Source organism: Lutra lutra, chromosome 6 (genome assembly GCF_902655055.1).
Source record: "Lutra lutra chromosome 6, mLutLut1.2, whole genome shotgun sequence".
NCBI lineage: Eukaryota > Metazoa > Chordata > Mammalia > Carnivora > Mustelidae > Lutra > Lutra lutra.
In genome coordinates, this window is record NC_062283.1 from 52,506,412 (window position 1) to 52,529,741 (window position 23,330).

The following is a 23,330-nucleotide window of genomic DNA, read 5'->3' on the forward strand; positions in this document are numbered from 1 at the left end:
GTCTCAGACATCCCTGGGGATCACTGGAAAGTCAAGCACTGGTCCCAGACCTCACTCTGTGCAACTATACCATGACCCTAATCATGTTGATGCCATATCTGAGGTACCAAAGAAAGCACTTTGTCCTCCTGAACATGCGCTCCACTTCTGAAGAACAGCCTATTTATAAACTCGATCTTTTCAGAGGACCTGAGGTGACCAGGGGATTGACGTTTCTAGAAGCTAATTTTTTCTTCACCAACTTCCCTTCTTCTTACCAAGTATGTACCCTGAAATCCCTGCTTCCAACCATTCAATTCCCACCTAATTAATTTTCTTTCCTCGCACCCAGGGTGACAGACTCTTGACTTACTTATTTTTTTGTTTAAACAGCTGAGCAGGCCAAGAAACCCAACCCCTCTCCACCAACCAGAGCCCCGCCTCTGCCCCAGGAGACCTGGAGTTGAAGGCCAGAGAGGGAGAGGGGACTGTACTCTGGGTGGGGGAGCGTGGGCTCTGCTGCCTCATCCAGTAGGACCGCAAGGGTCACTCTAAAAATTGCTGCTGCTGGGACTCATCCGGTGGCTGCTGGTGGCTCCCCACTGCATTTTCCTTCTCCCTCCCTCCCTCTCTCTCCCCACAGATTGCTTCCCAAGAGGAGCCTCCTGCTGAAAACTCATCATTACACATCCAGACACCACACAGGAGGGTAAGGAGCTGGGACCACGATCTCCAATTCCTGACTTCTAGATTCTAGGGTGCGTATGGGTGGGTGGGTGGGAGAGGGTGGAGGTATCTGTGTGCTCATGGCGGTGGGGCTGTGCCACTGACAGGCAGTCTATAGCCGGACCACAGGGCTCATGTTCTGGATCTGAAATCAGGAGCCAGAACACATTCTCTCCCAGTGTAAGGAATGCCAGAGATCAGGAGAATGTCATAGTAACAGAAATGCGTGAGAGGGCTGCTTTTAAAAAGTAAAATGACTCGTCATTTCCATTAATAATTTTCAGTCTCTGAAGCCTAAAACATGTTCATCTTCCTCCATTTTATAGAGAAAGGAGGGACAAAGTAACATTTGTAGGTTTTGTTCACAAAATTTTGAATTCCGTCTTCATTTTTATCAGGAACCATGTAAACATTCAGTACCTGATAGCTTTAGATGAAATATAATCAGTTTAATTCAATCGGTAACACAAAAGTCAGAGAACTCCTTGAATTCCCAGAAATATCCATATTGGCAACATAGAAAGTCCCTCTATAAAAAGAACACAGGTTTTACTTAACCATAAAATGAGTTTTTGTTCTTAATGTGCACCTTTGGCTATCCTGACCTCAGTTTTACGTTAGAAGTGAAACGGTGAAATGGAAAACCCCCCCTTAAGTCGGACTTCACTTAAAATGGCAAGTGGCAGAAGCTGGAATGTTTCTATTCCGGGAGTCCGTGCTGATGAGCTGGGACAGATGCAGCGACTGGAATGTGACAGGACAGGGCAAAGGCGCAGCTGATTCGCCCCTTTGGCAAAGACACATTCTGGGATCCCAGTTCATTCTGGCATGAGAGTGACAGTGACACTTTTACACACATGGCTTTGCAGCTTGCCCTGTGTAGAGTCTCTCCCAGGAGGCAAGGAGAGAAGGCGACAGAAAAGAGAATGTTCTTAAATATAAAGTGACAATTCTTTTCTATAATCAGTAGAGGTTTGCATCTGAGGGCTGTGTCAGGCCAGGAGGAGCTTCTCTCTAGGGTAATTCCTCCGCTGGGACTTGCCGGCTCCTCCAAGAGAGTAGAATTACATTACCATTTCTTGTCTTCACTGTCCTCAGCCCAAAGGTTCTAGGTCTATTTTGGGTCATGGGTCTTTTTCAGAACCTCATGGAAGCTCTAGGCCCACTCCTCAGAAAAAGACACATAAACACGCATGCATAACATGTTTCTTAATATTCTAGAAATTTCCATGGAATTCATGGACTCACTTGAAATGCAAACCAGAGCAGGGTTGCTAGATAAAATACAGAACACCCAGACTCCATTTGAATTTCAGATAAACCACAAACCACTTTTTTGTATAAGCGTGTCCCAAAATAGCCCGGGAGATATACTTATTCTAAAATATGATTCATGGTTGATCTGAAATTCAAATTTAACTGGACATCATGTATTTTTATTGGCTAAATCTGGCAACCTAGACCCCACTGCGTGCCTCCTAGGTGAAGAATCCCCTGTCCCAGTTGGTGTGTCTCTATCTGATAGAGTTGATCGTAGGATTCTGAAAAACCATATTGAGGGGAGAAGAGACCAGACCAGACTTTGACAGCTCTGGCGGCAAAAGCCAGCTGCTTATTCTTAACTCTGTGTAAAGTTTTAGAAGAGAAAGTTACACATATCCCCATCTAATAGATGTTTAAACTGAATTCCTAGTTCACTAATGTTTTGCTATAGGTCTATTAGATGGTTAGAGCAAAAAGAACACTAAAACTCAATTTCCAGTTCTGTGACAACCAGAGAGACATGAATCTGAAAAATTATATTTCCAACCACCCCTTCCCACACATAAACACACAAAAGACTAAGAAGAGAGAGAGCTGTTTTCCTGAAATTCCAATAAAACCCAAACCAAAAGTTTTAGCACTGGATCTTTGTGTCCTGTATGCAGCCTTGGTGAATGGAATTATAGTTAACTTTGTGCATAGTTTCTATATACTTAGATAAAAGCCAGGCATAATCCTCTAGCTAAATTAAAACATATGGAATACATATTTGTTTTTAAACAACAAATTGGGTTGGGTTGATAATTTCATATTCAACCCAACACTTAAAAGGAAGTGCTTTGTGCTCTGATCAGAGCAACCAATTCATGCAGAATCTCCTTGAACCTCTTTTGTTTTTGGCTTACCCAACCTGTGGGAGTTTTCTGTCTTTACTACCTGTAACAGAATTAAGAAATCCACAGGTTTACTTCATCCTCCGATTTATTTTAAACTCAAAAAGGCAATCCTTTTATTTCAGTGTTTGGAGTTACAAAGAACCATTTCATGTTCTCTATATCCAAATTTTATTTGACAACCTCAGGTCTGCGTCAGTCTCTCTCTTCTCATGCTGGAAAGAGCTAAATTTAACCTGCTACAGCTTTTAACCTACCCTGCCTTTGAGGGAGGTGATTATGGTGGTCAGGACTCACTCTGGGTTTGAGTCTTTTCTCCACTATGGGTTGCATGCTCGTGTGGCCTTGGATATGTTTTCAAAGTCTCTCTGACTCTTAATCTCTTCATTTGTAAATGAACATAATATAACCATCTTTTCGGATTTCAGTGGTGCTTAAATTTAAAAAAATAATAATAATAAAGTCATGTAAAGTATTAAACCCAGGGCTCCGCACACAGTTCTCAATTAATAAATTAATATAATTATTATTTCAATTAGAAGTGGAGGTAATAGTTTACAATTAATACATAATATAGATTCATGCTCGGTGACTTATATTTAGGAATAATTATTAATGTACTTAAATTTGGCAAATACAAAAGATGATGAAAAATACAATAGCTCACATCACTGCCCAGCTGTTTATTGGATGTCAAATGTATGACGCTATCGTAATAGAAATGGCACGGGAGCCAAGGTCTGTGGTGGACAATGGGAGGAGAGTGTGGAGGTGCCTTTGTATTATCCTTCTATCTAGTTGTGAATGGGCAGCTCTTCCAGGAATCCGAGAGACTGTTCTGGGTTATCCTGGACCCAGCAGAGAGAGGAAGGAGGCTGTGGTGTCCGTGACCAGAGAAAAAGAATTCTCTTGTGTGTTCTGCACAGAATGAAGGCATAGTTCGGAAGCAAAGGGAGTCTTCTATAACCCTCTGCACCCTGTCCAGAGTCTTTTCTTTCACCCAAAAAGGGAAGGACAGGAAAGGATTTGCAGTGCTTTTAAAGAGCTGTTCACCCCATTACACAACCTCCCCTGCTGTAGCTGGTCCTCTTTCCAGCAGCAGTGGGAAAATTGCAAGCTCTAACGGTCTCAGGGAGTGTGTATGGTTCTTCCTTTCTTTCATCCCCCCCATTGGGAGGGCTCCCCCACCCTGCAGCTCACTGAAGCTGGGTCGGGAGGGAGAATCAAGCCTGTTGTGCTGTAAGGAAAACAGAGAAACAATCTTGAAACTCTGCTAGCCATGGGCACCTCAGCAAGGCTGTGTGCTCCTCACCATGCAGCCCAAACTACGACCCCAGTCAAAGCCCTACACCCCCCCACCCCCTTACCCCCCTGCCAATGGTAGCCAGGGCGACTGCCCAGGTACCAAGCCCAGAGAATCCCTGAGCAGCTGGCCACAAGGCACTCACTCAGTTTTAAAAAAAGAAAAAGAAAAAAGCTTTAAAAAAATAACAATAACTAAAACCCTCATCCAACTCTGAATTAATATATAAGGGAATCAATAAGAATGGGGTGCTTTCAAAATTTATTACTTAATGTCTAGGTTATACTCTAGATTTTCCCAGCTTCAGAGGGGTGAGTGGTCCTCAGGTTTCTCTGAGGCATCTGTGGAGTCCTGATTGGAGGAAGAGGACACAGACTAAGAACACCTGGGCAGGTGGATAGACAGCCTCACCTCCAAGGTGCACACCTAGGAAAAGGATGTAGTGGCAGCACTCGTAAAGAAAGATTGAATTTGCGAGCATATCTGGGAAAATATGGCCACTAGGAAGCGGAATGTAGGCTCTGATTTCAGTGGTCTGTTAAATGGTCTCCTGTTTTTCTCACTCTGCCTCCCCTAGAGCTAAAGAAGCCACTTACCTCTACAGAGTGATTTTAAGGGCTCTAAAAGCCCTCTCGTATTTTAAAAATGTATATATTAAAATATTGTTTTAAATATTAATTAATAGGAGCACCTGGCTGGCTCAGTCGGTAGAGCATGTGACTCGATCTCAGGGTTGTGGGTTCAAGCCCCACATCGAGTGTAAAAATTACTTAAAAATAAAATCTTTGGGGGGCGCCTGGGTGGCTCAGTGGGTTAAGCCGCTGCCTTCGGCTCAGGTCATGATCTCAGGGTCCTGGGATCGAGTCCCGCATCGGGCTCTCTGCTCAGCAGGGAGCCTGCTTCCCTCTCTCTCTCTCTCTCTCTGCCTGCCTCTCCGTCTACTTGTGATCTCTCTTTGTCAAATAAATAAATAAAATCTTTTAAAAAATAAAAATAAGAAATAAAAAATAAAATCTTTGAAAATATTAATAATATTAAAATCGAATTCATTGAATCAATTGTTGTTATTTAAAATAGCATTTACAGAATAAAATGACATATCCATAATAAACAGCTAACCCTTGAATAGCACAGACGATGGGGTGCCAGCCTCCTCCATAATAAAAAATCGGAATATAACTTTTGACTCCCCCAAAATTGAACTACCGCCATACACAAGTTACTGGGGAAACAAACTCTTTATGCAGAGAAGATTAAGGTCACACAGCATGTTAAGAGAATACTTGCAACACTTGAGCTCACTGTAATAGTACCAGTAAGTTCTACCACATTCTTAGGTAGTGTAGTATGGACCACCGTTGCTTTTATGCAGCTATGACTTCATACTGTAGCTTCACATCTGTTTACATTTCTCCCAGCTATAAATGGTGTCATGCATGGTCTGTAAGCATTTGTATGCCTAAGTTTTGACAAGTTCTAACTTTTTATAATAGATTTGTGTATATCTCATGGTGGTAAACAATAAAATAGGCTAGTATCTATGTATGTTTTATGCATTCATGACAGACCAAACTTTTCCTTAATTTTTTCAATATTTCTAGACTACATGGCTCATCTGGTTTTTTCTTTTTTCAAATTATTGCAAGTCTCCAAAAATATACTTATTGAAAAAAACCTGTGTAAGTGGACCCATGCAGTTCAGACTTGGGCTGTTCAAGAGTCAACTGTGTGTGTATATATATAGATATATATACCCACACATACATAAAGGAAATAAAAAGTGGCAACAGGAAATAAGAGAAGGAAGGACTGGAAGAACTACCAATTCCCCTAGGGCCTCATATTGTCTTCTCCATTCCTGGAGATTTTGTAATCCTTCTTGATCACAAAGGAATTTATTGAGTCCAAACTCTTCTCAGCATCCAACATCCTTTAAGTATTGACCTAATATGCCCACCCACTGTCTCCATCCTTTATGAATTGGCCTAATATGCCCACCCACTGTCTCCTTCATGACTCATTTATCTGAGTCTATGCATACCATGCTGAGTCATGGCTCCCTGCTTCAGCAAGAGGCATTTCCTCTACTTCTAACGACCTTCTCCTTCCTATACCCACTCCTCTTAAAAATTCTTGGTTTGGTACCAGGACCAGCAAGACTCCTATTAACTGCAATTCTTCCCATCCCAACACCACTTCGTCAAAATGATCAGAGAACGTACTCCGTATGACTTCAGTGCTTTTAAATTTATGGAAACATGTTTTGTGGTCCAACATAGGGTCTGCCTTGGTGAGTGTATCATATACACTTGAGAACAATTTGTATTCTGCACTTGTTGAGTGTAATGTTCAAGAAATATCAATTAAGTCAGGGTGATTAATAATGTTCTTCAGATAATCTATACCTTTACTGATTTTTTTTTTGTCTAGTAGTTCTGTCAGTGTCTGAGAGACAGTTATGAACATTTTCAAATATAATTGAGGAATTGGCTATTTCTCCCTTTAATTCAGTCACATTGTTTTACATCACATAATTTTGAAAGTCTGTTATTTGCACATATACATTTATATTTGTTATATCTGTGATGATTTGACCTTCTAATCATTATGAAATTCCCTCTTCATCACTGATAATTTTTTTTTTCTTGAGGTGTATTTCACCTGGATATTAACATATCCACTCCAGTCTTCTTAGGTCTACCATTTCTATGGTAAATCTTTTTGTGCCCATTTATTTTTTTACCTATCTGTGTCTTTGTATTTATAGTGAGTCTTTTGTAGATGGCATATATTTGGGTCTTGCCTTTCTTATCCATTCTGAAATCCTGTGCCTTTTCATTACAATGTTTCACCCTTTAGCATTTAATATAATGAATAATATAATTGGATTTAGGTTGACCATTAAATTATTTGGAGTTTTTCTTTTTTTTTGGTCTCCTCTAATTTTTGTCCCTCTGTTCCAAATTTCCTGCCCTCTTTTTTTTTTTTTTATTTGACAGAGAGAGATCACAAGAAGATGGAGAGGAAGGCAGAGAGAGAGAGAGAGAGAGGGAAGCAGGCTTCTTGCTGAGCAGAGAGCCCGATGTGGGACTCGATCCCAGGACCCTGAGATCATGACCTGAGCCGAAGGCAGCGGCTTAACCCACTGAGCCACCCAGGCTCCCCTCCTGCCCTCTTTTGAATTCCATTTAAATTTACTTATTGGGTTTTTTCAGCTATATTTTGCATTCTTTAAGTGATTGTTTTAGGGCTCTGCTATCCATTACCAGTCATCAGTTCACATGTAGCTATTAAGCACTTGAAGTGCAGCTCGTCCAAAATGAGCTGTGCTGTAAATATAAAACACACCATGTGTTTTGAAGACTTAGGATTAAAAAAATGTAAAATATCATATTAATAATTTCATTCCAATTACATGTTGAAATGATAATATTTTATAAATACTAGGTTGAATAAACTCTACCATCAAAATTAATTTCACCTGGTTCTTTTTAACATTTTAATGTCCCTACTGGAAATTTTTTAATTGCATATGTGACTCATGTTATATCTCTATTAGCAAGCACTACTCTAGAGATTACGATATACAGTTAAACTCTCACAACTATAGAAGTTAATACTTATTACTTCACATAAAATATAGAAACCTTGCAACTGTAAGATTCACTTACCATCACCCCATCCTTTATGCTGTAATAATCATATGTGCTACACCTAGAAATGTTAGAATCCCCATGAGACAATGTTATCAGTTTTGCTTTAAAGAGTTATATGAATTTTAAAGAAGTTCAGAGCCTTTTATATGCATCCAGATATTTATTATTTCTGATGTTCTTCATTCCTTCATTCCCCTTTTGGGATCTCTCTTGCCCAGAATTCCCAGCTCACTTTCCAGGGGATGTGGTTGCCACAAACCCTCTGCTTCTTCAATGCAGCGATACTTTCTGTTGGAGTTGTTGCTGCCCTGTAAAGTACCAATTGCAGTCTGCTCTTAGGTGAAAAGCCACCCAAAAAAACAAACAAAAAAACCCTAAAAACAAAAAACACCCCAAAATCTTTCAAGGGTTGGGGGACTCATGCTATACTATTTCTTTTTTTCAACTCTTGATTCCTCTTTGAAATTATCCTGTTTTTTATACTCCCTACAGACCGTGGATAGTCTCCCTTACTTCTCTCCCTACCCCCTCCAATCCATGGCCCCCCACCCTCACCCCCTAGAGCTCCTTTTTAAACTCAAGTGGTTCTTCTTCAGAGGGTGGGATTTTCCCAACAATATTATGATATTCCTAAAGGCAGAGAGTGAGCTAGTCAGCAATCTATCAAACTTAATTTAGGATACTTGAGGATGCCTCAATTACGTGTGATATAGGAGAATAACAATGTAGCAAAAGAAGATTTGAAACTGGAAATCATATATTAGTGCCCCTACAGTTCACCTTTGGATTCCTTTGGAATTCCCTGCTGGCCCTTTGTCTCCTTGGCCTCATCATATCGCTATGTTGTCAAGGCCAGATTCTCTCTTTTCTCCAGACACCTCAGAATTACACCCTGTCCCTGGGACAAGAATGATTGAGTACAGTATACAGTTGTTAAAATAGAGAGATCCTTCTGTACAGAGTTGGTAAATGGGCTAATGAACAACCAAATAGTTGCTGCCCTGAACTCCCCCTGAAGCCCTTCCACCCCTCCATCCTTCCCCGAGAAGCCCCTGGGCCCCACTATTATCCAGCAACTGAACACTTACACAGAGTCCTCCAGGGAAGCCTCTGGAACCCTGCTCCAGAGCTGTGGCCTGTGAATCCATACTATTTAGTAGGTGCCCTGTTTTATCAGTTGTTGAATATTTAAATACCACCCTGCACGCTACCAAGGAAAACAGGAGTTCCCCCTTATCCACAGAGAGACCTTCCAAGCCCCTTGGTGCTGCCTAAAATTGCAAATAGTTCTGAAGCTTCAATACACTATGTTTTTTTCCTATACATATACTTGTGATAAAGTTTATTTTATAAATTAGACACAGTAAGATATTAGCAACAGTAACTAATAATGAAATAGAACAATTATAACAACATACTATATCAAAGTTATGTGAACCTGCTCTCTCTTTCTCAAAATATCTTATTGTTCTGGGTTCAGAACAGAACTTCTTCTTGAGGGGATGGGAGATGATAAAAACGCCTGCATGATAAGAAGATAAGAGGAATGGTGTAGGCATTGTGACATAGCATTAGGCTAACACTGACCTTCTGATGATATGTCAGGAGGATCATTGCTTCCTGACCACAGCTGACCATGGGTAACTGAAACCAAGGAAAGCAAAACCACAGATAAAAAGGGGACTACTGTAATCATTTACTGATAGATAAACAGAATATTTACCATTTCAGTCTAAAATATACATGTTACTCCTCAAGGTCAGGATTGCTTTCAAAATAAGGAGTGGTCATGAGCCCTACATCTGCAGGAATAGAAACATCTCCAAAGGGGTTCTTCCAGGAAAATAGACAAGGCTTTTCCCAAAGACACATTGGTGCTTCTATTCATATGGTAGAAACTGATGCTTTAAAAAAAAAAAAAAAAATTCTGCTATGCTTCCCTAATTACTTGTTATCATTTTGTACTTGTCCTATCTTGTCTGTCTCTCATAACTTACATATTGTATGGCTCCATGCTTCCCAGCATGGTGCTGCCCACACAGCAGTAGGTGTTTGATAACTGAACAAAATTTTTAAAATTTTTAAAATTTAAAATTTGCTCCAGAAAAGTCCATCACAGGGACACTTGCCACCTAAGTCAAATGCATCTGAAGACTAAACTGATGGTGGGTTGGAAATCTGTTTCACAAGGTAAGGCTGCATCTGTCATTGCTTGCAAGAAAGAATGAGGAAGGACAAATGGGCTGTAGTTTGTAGGCAAATATGAATATGAATATGACAATTTGAGCTTAATGAGGAAGACAAAGTCCCTGGCAAAGGGATAGGTTTCTGTTTCCCACCCACTTGCTTTGCTTCTTCCACATGGAAAGGAATAAGGACAAACACAATAGAAAGGTTATAGAATGTTTAAACATACTTCCCCATAATTAAACTGAAGGGCTTTTCAAGGGGGATCAAAGCCGACTTTTACCCTTCAGGGTGAACTCAGCAGTTGACTTAAGAGAAATATGTACACATACATCCACACACCCCTCAAGAAAACTATGAAACTCCTAAATACCTAAATGTCCATCAGTCGAAGCATGGCATAAGTTTTGTATATCTTTAGTATGGGAGACTATAGAGAGAGTCAAGTATCATATGGTTTCACTTGTGGAGCATAAGGAATAACAAGGAGGACATTGGGAGATGGAGAGGAAAAGTGAGTTGGGGGAAATCGGAGGGGAAGACAAACCATGAGAGACTGCGGACTCTGAGAAACAAACTGAGGGTTTTGGGGTGGGGTGGGGGGTGGAGTGAGCCTGGTGGTACTAAGGAGGACACGTACTGCATGGAGCACTGGGTGTGGTGCATAAACAATGCATTTTGGATCACTGAAAAAAAATAAAATTAAATAAAATTTTTAAAAAAGAATGATGTAAATTTATGTGTGTAGCAATCTGGAAGGAGACCCATTAGTTACTGCTAGGCGAACAAAGCAAACTGCCCAATAATAAAGCATAAAAATGCTTTGATGCAAGTTCTCCTAGAGTGGTATGCTGGAAGTGACTTATACTGGCTCATGGGAGGCAGTTGTTACATTTTCATGAATTTGACAGGCTGGTTGTTAAACAGTAGACACTTTAAAATCAGCTACAATGAGTGTATTCACACCAAAGAAATCTACACCTTACAAATAAGGGCTCTCCCCCCACCCCCACTACCACCCCCAACCCCTTGCCTCCTTAGAGAGCTGGTTTATCAGCACACCACTGCTCAAAAATGTGCAGATACAAGTTTGTGTAAGCATAGCCAGTTATCTGGAATAATATATACCAAACCGTGAATTGTTGAATTTACGCATACTGATTTTATAATCTTTTCTTTAAAGATTTTACTTATTTATTTGACACAGAGAGAGACAGGGAGTAAGGGAACACAAGCAGGGGGAGTGGGAGAAGGAGAAGCAGGCTTCCCACGGAGCAGGGAGCCTGATGCAGCGCTCAACCCCAGGACCCTAGGATCATGACCTGAGCCGAAGGCAAACGCTTAACAACTGAGCCACCCAGGCACCCCTGATTTTATAATCTTAAAAATGAAAAAAAAAAAAAAAAAAAGAATAGTCTCACAAAAAAGTGAATGCTACCATGCTGTAAGTAAAATCAATTGAAAAGTCCAAGTATAACATCTTCTGATAACTATGCTCAGTATTTTGAAAAATTCTAAAACAGTTTAATCAATGATATTTTAAAGGTTCTGCATGTATTTGCTAAACTTAATATATTTCAAGTCTGCTTAATACTAAAGCTGCTTAGAGCTGCCTTAAAGGGTCAGACCACCTCAAACAGGTTTAAAAACTGGTTCAAATATTGGGGCTCCTGGGTGGCTCAGATGGTTAAGCATCCAGCTCTTGGTTTTGGCTCAGGTCTTGATCTCAGGGTCCTGAGATTGAGCTTGCGTTGGGTTCCGCACTGGGTATGGAGTCTGCCTAAGATTCTCTCTCTCTTCCTCCCTCTGCCCCTCCCCTGATCACTTGCGCTAATTCTCTCTCTCTCTAAAAACAAACACATGAACAAACTGGCTCAAATATTTATAACACTGATAATAGAAAATGGTTCTATTATATATAGAACCGTATGTATATAGAATCCATATAAATATGTCCTTATGAGGCTATATCTCTATGAGCACATTCCTACACTTAGATTTAATGTCAAAGCAAAGATTGTATCAGTCATACTCCCATCAACAGTGCCACAGCAAAATCTGATATTGTGAACACTAAAAAATATTTTAACCATCTGATAAGCAAAATGTGTCCACCAAAAAGTAAAAAGATTTCTGTGTTTCAGTTGACAGTTCCCTGATTATAGCTTAGCTTTAAAAAAATATGTTGATCAACTACTTGTATTTTATTTTCTGTGAACAACCTAGTTTCCTAATCACAGTCTTTGAGAATTTTGAGTTGAATTACCTGTTCCTTATTAAATTGTTGGAGTTCTTTAAACATGTCAGTTAACCTTCTGTCAAGAATGTCACAAACATCTTTCACTATCAATGCTTGTCTTTTAAACATCTGATGTTTTATGGAAGTTGTGGGGTTTTGTTGTTGTTGCTGCTGTTGTTTGTATTCAGATGTTTCAGTCTTTTTCCCTATGGCTTCTGGATTTTGGGCTATGCTTAAGAGGACCTTTCCTACCCTAAAATTAAAACAAACAAAAACCTACTTTGTTCTACTTTTTGTGTGTGTGTGTGTGATCTAGCAATTTCATCCATCTGGAAGTTATTTTAGTGACTGCAGAGAGTAGAAATCAGTTGAACTGGGGCACCTGGGTGGCTCAGTGGGTTAAAGCCTCTGCCTTCAGCTCAGGTCATGATCTCAGGGTCCTGGGATCGAGCCCCCGCATGGGGCTCTCTGCTCGGCGGAGAGCCTGCTTCCTCCTCTCTCTGCCTGCCTCTCTGCCTTCTGCCTACTTGTGATCTCTGTCTGTCAAATAAATAAATAAAATCTTAAAAAAAAAAGAAAAAAGAAATTGAAACTGAATTGAAATTCAGTTGAACTAATGTATCGCTTCAAGTCCTTACCCATTGATTTTTAAGTTCCATATTTATTCTGATATGTATATATATACACACACATTTTATATGGATTCCTGAACTTCAGTATTTTTCTGAGGAAAACTTTAGAGTTTTAATCTTTAAGCCCTTCATGTGATGTTTAACTACTATTCTGTAATTGCTGTACAGCTAGATCAGAGACTATCTGGTCATTTCTGCTATATAAAATGACTTGGCGTAGTGAGAGGGTGGTGGGGTTATGGACATTGGGGAAAGTATGTGCTATGGTGAGTGCTGTGAAGTGTGTAAACCTGGCTATTCACAGACCTGTACCCCTGGAGCTAATAATACATTATATGTTTATAAAAAAAATTTAAAAATTAGTAAAATGACTTGGCAGTATAGCTACTGGGAGGTCATATTTGATAATATAAATCTTTCTAGAATTGTCTTCAGTGCTTGATGCTGAAGTAAACTCAATAAAATGTGCATTTAGTTTAATGTAGGTCTTTAAATCCCCTTTGAAGTTTAATCTACATTACGTCATTCAAAAACTATTATGGAAAAGAACAGTTTCTCAATGTAGCATTTCAAAGTCCAAAGAGCCATTAAAATAAAACCATGCTTTTTTTTTTTTTTTAGCAATATCTTGCCTGTGACAGTGTGTTTGCCAACATGGCCCCCAAAAAGAAGACTGTAAAAAAGAGCAAAGGAGATATTAATGAGATGACCATAATCGTAGAAGATAGCCCTCTGAACAAACTGAACACTTTGAATGGGCTCCTAGAAGGAGGCAATGGCTTTAGCTGCCTTTCTTCTGAATTAACAGATGCCTCTTATGGCCCCAACCTCTTGGAAGGCTTAAGTAAAATGAGGCAGGAGAACTTCCTTTGCGACCTAGTCATTGGCACCAAAACAAAGTCCTTTGATGTTCACAAGTCAGTGATGGCTTCGTGCAGTGAATACTTCTACAACATCCTAAAAAAAGACCCATCTACCCAAAGGATAGATCTCAATGATATCTCACCGCTGGGCCTGGCTACTGTCATTGCATATGCCTATACTGGAAAGCTGACGCTCTCTTTGTATACTATAGGAAGCATTATTTCTGCTGCTATCTATCTTCAGATCCATACCCTTGTAAAGATGTGCAGTGATTTTCTGATACGAGAGATGAGTGTTGAGAATTGCATGTACATTGCTAACATTGCTGAAACATACTCCCTGAAAAATGCCAAAGCAGCAACCCAAAAATTTATCCGGGATAACTTCCTTGAATTTGCAGAATCAGATCAGTTTTTGAAACTCACGTTTGAGCAAATTAATGAACTTCTCATAGATGATGACTTACAGTTGCCTTCTGAAATAGTAGCATTCCAGATTGCAATGAAATGGTTAGAATTTGACCAAAAGAGAGTGAAATATGCTGCAGATCTTCTGAGCAATATCCGCTTTGGTACCATCTCTGCACAAGACCTGGTCAATTACGTTCAGTCTGTACCAAGAATGATGCAAGACGCTGATTGTCACAAACTTCTTGTAGATGCTATGAACTACCACTTACTTCCATATCGTCAAAACACATTGCAGTCTAAGCGCACAAGAATCCGCGGGGGCTGTCGAGTCCTCGTCACTGTTGGGGGACGTCCAGGCCTTACAGAGAAGTCCCTTAGTAGAGACATCCTGTACAGAGACCCTGAAAACGGATGGAGCAAGCTTACAGAAATGCCAGCCAAGAGTTTTAATCAGTGTGTGGCTGTGATGGATGGATTTCTTTATGTGGCTGGTGGTGAAGACCAGAATGATGCGAGAAATCAAGCCAAGCATGCAGTCAGCAATTTCTGCAGGTATTTGATCCTTTATTAGGAACTGAAAGGGTTCAATATTGTGAGGAAATTGCTCTGACATAGAAGTAAATGAGTCCTGCCTGTTAGCTTAGTTCATTGGCTCAGTAAATCAATAATGCCACATTACATATATACAAAAATCCACATTATATAAAGTATATGCATATATAAATTGCACTCCAGATTTCTGAATAAGCCTATGAAATGAGGTGGGAAAATGTGGTTATTCGGATCTTACATGTGAGAAATCTGATACCCAGACAAGTTATACCACAAGTGAGTGGTAATTCATATTCTCTCATTTATCGTAAGGTTCCCTTCACAGTACACTGTTTTTCTGAAAACAAACTGGGTACAAATTTAGTTTTTAACACTAAGTGATAAGAAAGGTCAAAATAATACAGAATTTCTTTTAAATGACTGTTACTGATGACTATCAGATTCATAATTGGCAAATACAATGAGATCATTTAAAAATGTGGCAGGTCATTAACTCTAAATATTTTCTGAAGACTGAATACTATAGAAACTGTCAATTTCTTTCATGCACGTAGAAACAATAAGGGTATAATATATCCTTCAGAAAATAGAATTCGAATGCCATGTTGTCTGTGTATATTTATAATAAATACACTTTCATATATATGAAATGTCAGGAAGTCATGCTTATATTGTGGTAGAAGTACAAAGTCAAACATAACTGATCAGCAAGATCTGAAAATTTATAAAGTATATCACGAAAATATCCTTTATTATTTCATTATATGTCTGTGTGTCATTTAAACGAATCCAAACAATTAACTGATTTTTGCCCTTTAATTTATAACTATAGTTAAGTTTTGATTTGGAGGTTAAATGGGACAAAAATGAAGGAACATCAAACTAATGCAGGGAGGTCTGCGTTTACAATGCTTTGGAACTACGCAAACAGTTTAAAACAGGTTTTCTACGACTGCTTATTTTCCTCCTGCTGATAACTCTGTTGAGTACTCAACCGTTTTTGCAGTATTGGTTTCAGTACTTATGATATAATAACTGTAATATCAAACACTGAAAAAACAGATCTCTAAACTGAAAAATATTACCTATGGACAAGTGCTAGAAAATAGAGAAATATCTAAAGTTAAGCCTTTGGTGATGCTTTTGGACATGAATTCCATTTATCTCATTCTAAGCAGACAGAAGACTTGGTTGAGTGATGTAGCTTTACTGTTCCAGTGGCCAGGTGTCTGCCAGACCTGGAGAAGTCCAGTTAGCCAACTCCTATCTAATTAAACAGTAAGAATGAGCCAGGGATGGCTGGTGTCTGAAGATGTGTGGAACTGACTTAAATGTGGCAGTGTTTCCTTTCTGATTGCCACAGATACCCAGCTTCCACCTGCCTCCCCCACAAGCCCGTCTCATAAACACCCCTCTCCCCCCATGATGTGGGAGTATGGAAGAAGAGGGACTGACGAGTGGCGTCTGTGGGGACTTCTCCAAGAGGCCCGATAAAGGCAGTGGTTTTATAAACGGGAGAAGGGGGAGTCTCAAACTTGTCACACTTCACTGGCTGAGAAACAAACCCCAGCCTCCAGGTGAGGAAATGCGTTCTGTGCCTAGCGTAGCCTCCCTGCCTGAAGAGTGTCACAGTGGCCACGCTGTGGTTTGTGGAGTCACGTGGGTCCCTGGCTGCCGCCAACCTGGCTGTCACACTTGCTCTGCCATTTTCAGATACGATCCCCGCTTCAACACCTGGATCCACCTGGCCAACATGACCCAGAAGCGCACGCACTTCAGCCTGAGCGTGTTCAACGGGCTCCTGTACGCCGTGGGCGGCCGCAATCCCGAAGGCAGCCTGGCCTCGCTCGAGTGCTACGTGCCCTCCACCAATCAGTGGCAGCCCAAGACGCCCCTGGAGGTGGCGCGCTGCTGCCACGCCAGCGCGGTCGCCGACGGCCGCGTGCTGGTGACCGGCGGCTACATCGGCAGCGCGTACTCGCGCTCCGTGTGCGCGTACGACCCCACCGGCGACTCGTGGCAGGAGCTGCCGGGCCTCAGCACGCCGCGAGGCTGGCACTGCGCGGTCACGCTGGCCGACCGGGTGTACGTGATGGGGGGCAGCCAGCTGGGGCCGCGCGGGGAGCGCGTGGACGTGCTGACCGTGGAGTGCTACAGCCCGGCCAGCGGCCAGTGGAGCTACGCGGCGCCGCTGCTGGTGGGCGTGAGCACGGCGGGCGCCTCGACGCTGCACGGCCGCGCCTACCTGCTGGGGGGCTGGAACGAGGGCGAGAAGAAGTACAAGAAGTGCATCCAGTGCTTCAGCCCGGAGCTCAACGAGTGGACGGAGGACGACGAGTTGCCCGAGGCCACCGTGGGCGTGTCCTGCTGCACCCTCTCGATGCCCAACAGCGTGACCCGGGAGTCCCGAGCCAGCTCGGTGTCCTCGGTGCCAGTCAGTATCTGAACCCAGGTAGATGCGGGGACGCAGGAAGGGCAAACAGGCGTTCGTGGGTTCGCGGAAAGGAAAATATATAACATTTACTACAATGATTGTATCTTACGCCGTATCGAGGCGTCTGTCTTGGTAGTTTTGAATTCCTGGTAGGGCGGGCGTAATCTACCTCTTAAAAAAAAAAAAAAAAAGCAAAATACGGGGCCCTGGCCAACAAAGAAAAGAAACCATTTATTTCAGCGGCCACTGGGTGGCAGACAGAATTCGTCGTAGGCACTCTTCCCACCCGGGCATGGCCCCTTAATGGATAGCGGTTACACCCACATTTGAGAATTTTCTCCTACCCTTTAGTACACATGAAGCTTATGTGAGTAAGCAATTTCATGTACGAAAGTTGATCTTCTTCTCTCGTCTTTTTCTTTAGGAAATTAAAAGTATTCAATTATAGCTTTTATTTTAAAATGGAAGACCATCTATATCAATAAAGATTAAATTCTACGTTTAAATACAGTTTCTTTTTCCATACGCGACTGAGTAAAGAATATTGAAAGGCGTCCCATGATAAAGTCCTAAAACTTAAAACTAGGTTTGACTGGAGAGTAACAGGGATTCCTCCCTGGACGGTCACACTGATCCCTTTGGTTTATCCCTTAATTCTTCTCTTCTGTGCCTCAGTACCCAGGGTATTTGCTATCGAAAAATACTTGCTCTCAAAGAAGAAGCTACTAGTCATTTAGTTTATGTTGTAAATTTTGTAAATTTCAGTCATTTTGTTGTTTCTCCTGGAAGTATTTGCACTTTAACCTTTGTCCCCTATTAAAGGAATTGCCAGTATCATGGGAGTCTTACTTTGACCCTAAAAAGATGCAACCTTGACCCTAATATAAACCCCAAGAAGAACACCAGATAAAACTATGGCCATAAGGACTATTAACTTAAAGCTTATATAGCTCGTAGATTATTCGACTGATAGCAATAATTTGATTTCCCCCATTTTTTATATGGATGAGAATGAAGGGAGCATTTGGAATTCTTGGGTTTGGCAGTAACAGGATGAATGGCCTCTCCTGTTGGTAAATGTCACTATTTCCCATTTCATAGCAATTCTCCTGATTTCTTAATTAAAACTCTAACACATTCATTTCACATGGAAATAATAATGCCCTTCTGTTCTATATGTTTTAACTTCATCTGCTCCAAATTAGCTTTGCAAATTAAAATGTATCCACTGGATATCATTTTTCTTACATATTTGCCAAGTTATAGAGCAAGTGAATGATTGTAGTAAATGATATATATTTTCCTTTCTTACAATTAATCACTCTATTCTTTGGTGGTTTATTTGTTTTGGAGATGTGGCCTATCAATTATGGGTTATGTGCAATTGGTTTTTGAAAAATAAAACTATTTAAATGGTTAACCATGAGATGTACGGAAATCTAACTGGGTTTTCATTAATCCCATTTCTCCTACCCTGTGTAGCTAGGTATTGCTAGTGTTACAATATTTATACTTAAAATATTTTATTTGAACTGTGAAAAGTGGTTCATATAGTACACTTTGTGGAACAATTTTATTTCATCGCCCCTTATGAAAAGTTCGGTCTATGTGTATTTTACAGTAACACTTGGTAAAGCCTACAACACTGTAAACTAAGAACAAGGCTGTTTCCTCCCCCCACACAGAACATTCGGAGCTTCTCCAAGTAGGGAGTAGGTCTAAAGGCACCTGCTCCCTTGACTCATTCTCCGTCCACACTGGAAAATAAAGCTGTACGAGAAACAAGGTTATGGAACAAGTTAAATCATGAGCCCCTTAAGCTATCAGCGTACTAACTATAGATAATTTTTCTCCTTGCAGGATCTTTCGTAAAATAAACTTCATTTTTAATAAATTAGTTTGGCCACAATTAACAAAACCTATGTGAGGGTGGCTATGACATCTTTTAGTTTGGTATAAATGTAATATATTCTTGTACAATTGAGCAGCCTCTAGTATCTTATAAATTTTGAAAGGAAGAAAGGTGATTTATTGTGGATCACAGGTCATAAGTGGGGCAAACAGGCATAATTCCTGATGTACAATAGTAGATGTGTCTCCCATTGAGATTCTAGAGGTTTTGTGAAGTGGAGGACCTAAGGCTTGGAATGAAATAGGAATCAATCAGTTGTAATGTTTTATCTTGGAAGAATGAGGAGAGATGGAAATGAGAGGGTTCTTCAGCCTTCAGAGCTTGGTAAGAGGTTGTCCACAGACTTGGCAGTGGCTTTCTAGACATGAGAGTGAAGACATGTTAGCGCCGGATAAATCATTTAAAATGACCATGTAACATATTTTCCATATTGTTTATCTGAAGATTCCGAAAACACACCCGTCGGGGCTTACCAGGTTCCCAGGTGCATCGCTGTTCTATCTTCTGCTTCAACAGTTAGGTCAATAAATAAAGACGGTATGAATTTAGAATCCTGGGATTTCTGACATAGCAAATTGGTAGGGAGCGTGGAGCATAAGGGTGGGTGAAGTTGTTCCATCCTGGAACATCTCTCACGGACAACTGAAAGACATAGAGGTCTAGAGAATCAAAATAACGTGTGTCCCCTTTCACGTGCTGGAGCCATTGCTCCTAGAAAATGTGACAGTTTGTCCATGTTTCCCACCTGGAAAACAACGTCATTTCTAATGTGTTTTGAGCTTACATTTAGTTACACTTCCAGCCTCAGGATCCAACTCCAGACCTCCTTTTATTTTTCTGAAAGAAAAGGACATATAATTTTTGTAATGTGTATTTTGTAATCGCCAAGTCCTGCAATTAAATAAAAGCATCAATTCAATCCATCAGAGCAGGAGCAAGTTCCCCAGCTGCTGAAGGGATAAGCTGTCTTTTTCTGAATGGGCCAGATTCCTGATGTGCTAGTCTCGAGGAAGCAAGACTTTAATGTAGTCTCTCCGCTTTGAGTTAGACTCTTGGTCCTTCGCTGTCGTCCCTGATGCACTAGTTGCTTGAAGTGGCTTTGGATGAGTTTCATGTTTACTTCTTCTGGTGTAAGACTGGTTAAGTATAGAAAGTTGGTGATGGTGCAGATTAATATAATTCTAATCAGTGATTCGATGGTAATGGTGTTTTAGGAGCGAAGAGGTATAACTGGGGAAAGAAGGAAGTGAAAATGTACTAAATGATTCCTATTTAAGCCAGAGCAGCAATTATAGTAAATATATTTTACAAACATGCATGTAACTAGAGGCTTCCCTGGAAATACGTGAGTGTTAAAAGGCCAATTTTTTGCTGGTTATCTTGGCCAAATATCTTCAGAAATTGATCCAAGATGCTAGACAAACTGGAATCACTTCATTTTTTTCCCCCAAGTTACAAAGAAACGTGTTTATGTAATCTTCTTTGAAGGACTCTTCTGCATTCTCTCCCAAACGAATGTTCTCTGAATGAGCTCCGTCCTCATCTGAGGCACTGATGAATACGATTTCTAGCACAAGACAGCATTACAAGGAATTATTTTTCAGTATGTCTCTTCATACCAGTAAAAACTACAGCATAATTACCTCAACACTCCTCTGTGGTGATTATAAGAACTAAAGATTCTAAAATATTAAAGATTTACCCTCCAGCACATTCAGAGGGTAAAGACCACCTAAATTTCCCTCCCAGAGAATTTGGGATAAAAATACTTGTCTTGGACACTCCTTTAAAAAACAAACAAACAAAAAACCTTTGTATTTATTCAGCAAATTCTGGCGAAACAAAACAAATTCTTTCTTTAAAACATTCTGGTATTATATAAGGAACAACAAACTAAAATGTATGTGTATCTGTATCCTCATCACTATCAATAAAGCTGTATTCAGTGAGAGCTCAGTCAATGATCAGATGTGGGTAGTTTTGAAGTGTCCTTTGTGTGATGGTTGGGGTGCTTGGTTTTCTCCTCGAGTTAGTTTTCATGATGATTCACCTCAGCAAAACACAACAACAAAAGAGATGACAAATAATTGAAGGGCTGTTCCAATAGCTTGCAGACTAGTAAAAGAAAAATGTATAAAACGTCTGTAGTGACTTGCTTGTGGCTCAGACAAAAACCTACGTTTGGTCTCTCTCAGCCCTGACCATTTAGAAATCACAGATGAAGTGTGGTGGTTTCTAGCCTTATTCCCACCCTGACCACAGCCAACTGGTCACGGACTCGGGTTCATCATCATTTGCGATGAAGCTACATTTTGGAAATGAAATCGTGTTGCTGTCCCGGCAAACTTTCACCGCCTTACTCTTCCACCTCGCCTTCCAGATGAGCAAAGGAAGCATAACCCACATAAGATGCTCAATCTTTGATCTGATCTAGCAGTTAAAGAATAACACTCAGTTGAGGTGGTCCTTTCCAGAAAATTCAAAATGGCAGCAATTATTTTTTTCTTCAATTTCTCCAAGCTCTGTTATCATGAAAAGAGACTAGAAGCCCCCCCCCCCCCCCCCCCCCAGAAACAAGCTGGTGCCACATTCCCAGTTTTGAGTATACCTGCAGGAGCCCCAGAGTTTCCTTGAGTTCTCTTTGAACTCCCACATCTAGAACTCCAAGCTTCCCCACAGGTCTGCACCCCCTCTCACGTTCACATACCAGTCTGTCTGTCCAGTTCACAGCACATGTGAATTATTTAATGACACGAAGGACACCTAAGGTACTCCAGGATGTAGCAAAGGAATAACCATTTTGCACCTACTGTGTTTGGCAAATTTGATAGAATGACTAGAGACAAAAAGATACCCAAACCCACCTCTATGCTTTTTCCTCATCTGGGTGATAAAGAAGTGCATTAGGAAGTCTACTTCAGGAAAAGGGGACAGGCCTTGATGGAGAGAGGAAATCCAACCCGTGCCCTCTAGAAATACTCTGCTCAGCCCCTCTTGTTTTCCTTTCCAGCCACATTCACAAGTTGGGCTATGAACATAGGTGTGTGATGAATTATTCCTTAGCCAATGCTGATCTTCCACCCAGGTTCAGACCAGACTTGCTCCTTAGAGAGTGGTGAGGAAGGGAGGCACTTTTCCCTAACCTTTGGACAAATGCAGTAGCTTCTGGTTAGCCAGCCCAAGATCCTATATTGCTTCTTTTCTTATCCCTTTCAGAGAAGCACCTTTAAAAGTCAGCCTGACTCATCTTGGAGAAATGACCATTCAGATTTTGCCTCAATATTCAGTCATAACTATAGAAGCAATGTTCAAGAAAGACCTTTTTTTTTTAAAGACTGTATTCATTTATTTGTTAGAGAGAGAGAGAGAGAGAGCACAAGCAGGGGGAGCTGTAGGCAGAGGGAGAAGCATGTTCCCTGCTGAGCAGGGAGCCCAATAAGGGGCTCACTCTGAGGACCTTGGGATCATGACCTAAACTAAAGACAGACACATAACCAACTGAACCACTCAGGCGTCACCAAAAAAGGCTTTGAAAATGACTATTTCTCTCACTCAGATGGGATGATATGTCAAAATGGAAGAAACAAGACCGTGATTTCATAACAAACATGTCTCTGTACCCCGCCCCCACCATCACAATCTGTACCCACAAGCGGGAAGTGCCCCATGATATGAATGGAGGACTTGTGTCTTTGTATCTGGCTGGTTTTGCTTTGTGCTCACATTTAGGTTATCCCCGTAGGCTCTCCATTCAGAAATTCTTTTTCTGTCTTGGAGACATCACTACCATCAATTAGAGGGGAAAACTGAGCAGGATCTATTTTTGGTGAGCCAGGTATGAAGAGACTTAGGTCAATTCTGCCTACATCACTACATCACAGAACTAGGCATCTGGCCATATCTAAAGCAAGGGAGCTGGAGAAGGAGACTTCAAGGAAGCCCAAGAGGAAGAAGAAAGGATTTCCTATAGCATCATCTCTGCACATTGAATGATTACATTTTGGAAACCACTGCTCCCAGCTTCCTTCCTGGTTGCCCACGGAGCAAAGAGCTTCCCAGGCCAACTGCCTCCACTTAGTCTCTGGATCCACATTCTCCTCTTTCCTTTTCCTGGCTCATAAGGCTTGCACTGAAGTCCTCTAGTGTGTCTTGCCTTTTCCCTTCTGAAGGCCAAGCCCGAACAACTCTTGCGGCCTTTTCTCAATTCAGGGCCCTCACAGGTCTACACATGCATTAAATGTATTCAGTAAGCCTTGACTGTCGGTATAAATCTGGTTCCC

General features: G+C 41.0%; 1 protein-coding gene across 2 annotated transcripts; it reads left to right on the forward strand.

Annotated features, from left to right (window-relative positions):
* The first annotated feature begins 415 nt into the window (after nucleotides 1–415).
* On the forward strand, nucleotides 416–18,564 carry KLHL31 (kelch like family member 31). Of its 2 annotated transcripts, none has more exons than XM_047733821.1 (3): nucleotides 416–688; nucleotides 13,500–14,704; nucleotides 16,418–18,564. In XM_047733821.1, exons 2-3 carry the CDS (start codon nucleotides 13,533–13,535, stop codon nucleotides 17,148–17,150), a joined length of 1,905 nt encoding a protein of 634 aa, XP_047589777.1. In that variant the 5' UTR covers nucleotides 416–688; nucleotides 13,500–13,532; the 3' UTR covers nucleotides 17,151–18,564. The 2 variants fall into 2 exon arrangements, with proteins under 2 accessions (XP_047589777.1, XP_047589776.1); XM_047733820.1 differs by having other exon boundaries at nucleotides 417–737.
* The last annotated feature ends 4,766 nt before the right edge of the window (nucleotides 18,565–23,330 follow it).

What these genes read in the sequence shown, in the direction of transcription:
- KLHL31 (XM_047733821.1), top strand. Translation starts at nt 13,533, where the DNA reads ATGGCCCCCAAAAAGAAGACTGTAAAAAAGAGCAAAGGAGATATTAAT. An exon ending in GCAGTCAGCAATTTCTGCAG is followed by an intron (nt 14,705 to 16,417) that starts GTATTTGATCCT and finishes TGCCATTTTCAG; the next exon opens with ATACGATCCCCGCTTCAACA.